Raw genomic sequence first — 1,675 nt, forward strand, 5'->3', positions numbered from 1 at the left:
GAGGGGGAACAGGGCAAGTTCTGCTCCTAATCTGCTCCCCCCGGCAGGAACCGACCCCGATCCAGCGCCAGGCCATCCCCATCGGGCTGCAGAACCGGGACATCATCGGCGTGGCCGAGACCGGCAGCGGCAAGACAGCGGCGTTCCTGATCCCGCTGCTCGTGTGGATCACCACCCTGCCCAAAATCGATCGGTGCGGGGTGGGGACACTGCCCAGGGGACAGGGTGGAGTGGCAGGGTGACACTGCAGAGGAGTGGGGACAGGGAGGCACTGTGGAGGTGACAGGATGGGGTGACACTGTGGAGGGATTGAGGCAGGGTTCAGGGTGACATGATGGAGTGGCAGGGTGACACTGCAGAGGGATTGAGGCAGGGTTCAGGGTGACATGGTGGAATGGCAGGGTGTGGAGGTGACAGGATGGAGTGATGGTGACACTGTGGAGGGATTGAGGCAGGGTCCAGGGTGACATGGTGGAGTGGCAGGGTGACACTGCAGAGGGATTGAGGCAGGGTTCAGGGTGACATGGTGGAGTGGCAGGGTGTGGAGGTGACAGGATGGGGTGATGGTGACACTGGAGGGATTGAGGCAGGGTTCAGGGTGACATGGTGGAGTGGCAGGGTGTGGAGGTGACAGGATGGGGTGATGGTGACACTGGAGGGATTGAGGCAGGGTTCAGGGTGACATGGTGGAGTGGCAGGGTGACACTGCAGAGGGATTGAGGCAGGGTTCAGGGTGACATGGTGGAGTGGCAGGGTGTGGAGGTGACAGGATGGGGTGATGGTGACACTGGAGGGATTGAGGCAGGGTTCAGGGTGACATGGTGGAGTGGGGGATGACACTGGCAGGCGCACGTGTGGCACCGTGGGGTGACACAACCACATCCTGCCATGCTGCAGCATCGAGGAGTCAGACCAGGGGCCCTACGCCATCATCCTGGCCCCCACCCGTGAGCTGGCACAGCAGATTGAGGAGGAAACCATCAAATTTGGGAAACCCCTGGGCATCCGCACCGTGGCCGTGATCGGCGGCATCTCCCGCGAGGATCAGGGCTTCCGCCTCCGCATGGGCTGCGAGGTGAGTGGGGGGTGCTTGGGGGGTCCCAGGGGGCAGCTCAGCCCTGGGCTGCTCCCACCAACCCCCCTGGCCCCCCTAGATCGTCATCGCCACGCCGGGCCGGCTGATCGACGTGCTGGAGAACCGGTACCTGGTGCTGAGCCGCTGCACCTACGTGGTGCTGGACGAGGCCGACCGCATGATCGACATGGGCTTCGAGCCCGACGTGCAGAAGATCCTGGAGCACATGCCCGTCACCAACCAGAAACCCGACACTGACGAGGCCGAGGACCCTGAGAAGATGTTGGCCAACTTTGAGTCTGGGAAGCACAAGTACAGACAGGTGAGTGTGGGCAAGGGGGAGCCTGGGAGGGCTCCTGTGGGGGTCCGTGGGGTGGGGAAGGGGTTGAGGGAATGGGAGTCACGTTTCTGCTCTGTGGAGGAATGTTCCTGCCCCACAGTGGATGTTCCTGCCCCATGAGGGGTCGTTTCTGCCCCACAAGGAGACATTTCTGCTCCATGGGGGACAATCCTGCCCCACGGGAAGATATCACTGTTCCATGGGCAATGTTCCTGCTCCATGGGGGAAGATTCCTGCCCTTCTGGAGTCATTCTTACCTC

The 1,675-nt window shown here is 62.3% G+C and overlaps 1 protein-coding gene across 1 annotated transcript in view; it reads left to right on the top strand.

Moving 5' to 3' along the window:
• The window catches only part of DDX23 (DEAD-box helicase 23), an 8,459-nt gene that overhangs the window by 4,281 nt on the left and 2,503 nt on the right, over positions 1 to 1,675 (top strand). The window contains 3 exon segments of the mRNA XM_015615629.3: positions 4 to 193; positions 898 to 1,075; positions 1,155 to 1,397. Of these exon segments, the coding sequence (XP_015471115.1) occupies positions 4 to 193; positions 898 to 1,075; positions 1,155 to 1,397 (611 nt within the window).

The sequence above is a fragment of the Parus major genome, unplaced genomic scaffold (genome assembly GCF_001522545.3).
Source record: "Parus major isolate Abel unplaced genomic scaffold, Parus_major1.1 Scaffold220, whole genome shotgun sequence".
In the NCBI taxonomy this organism is placed as follows: domain Eukaryota; kingdom Metazoa; phylum Chordata; class Aves; order Passeriformes; family Paridae; genus Parus; species Parus major.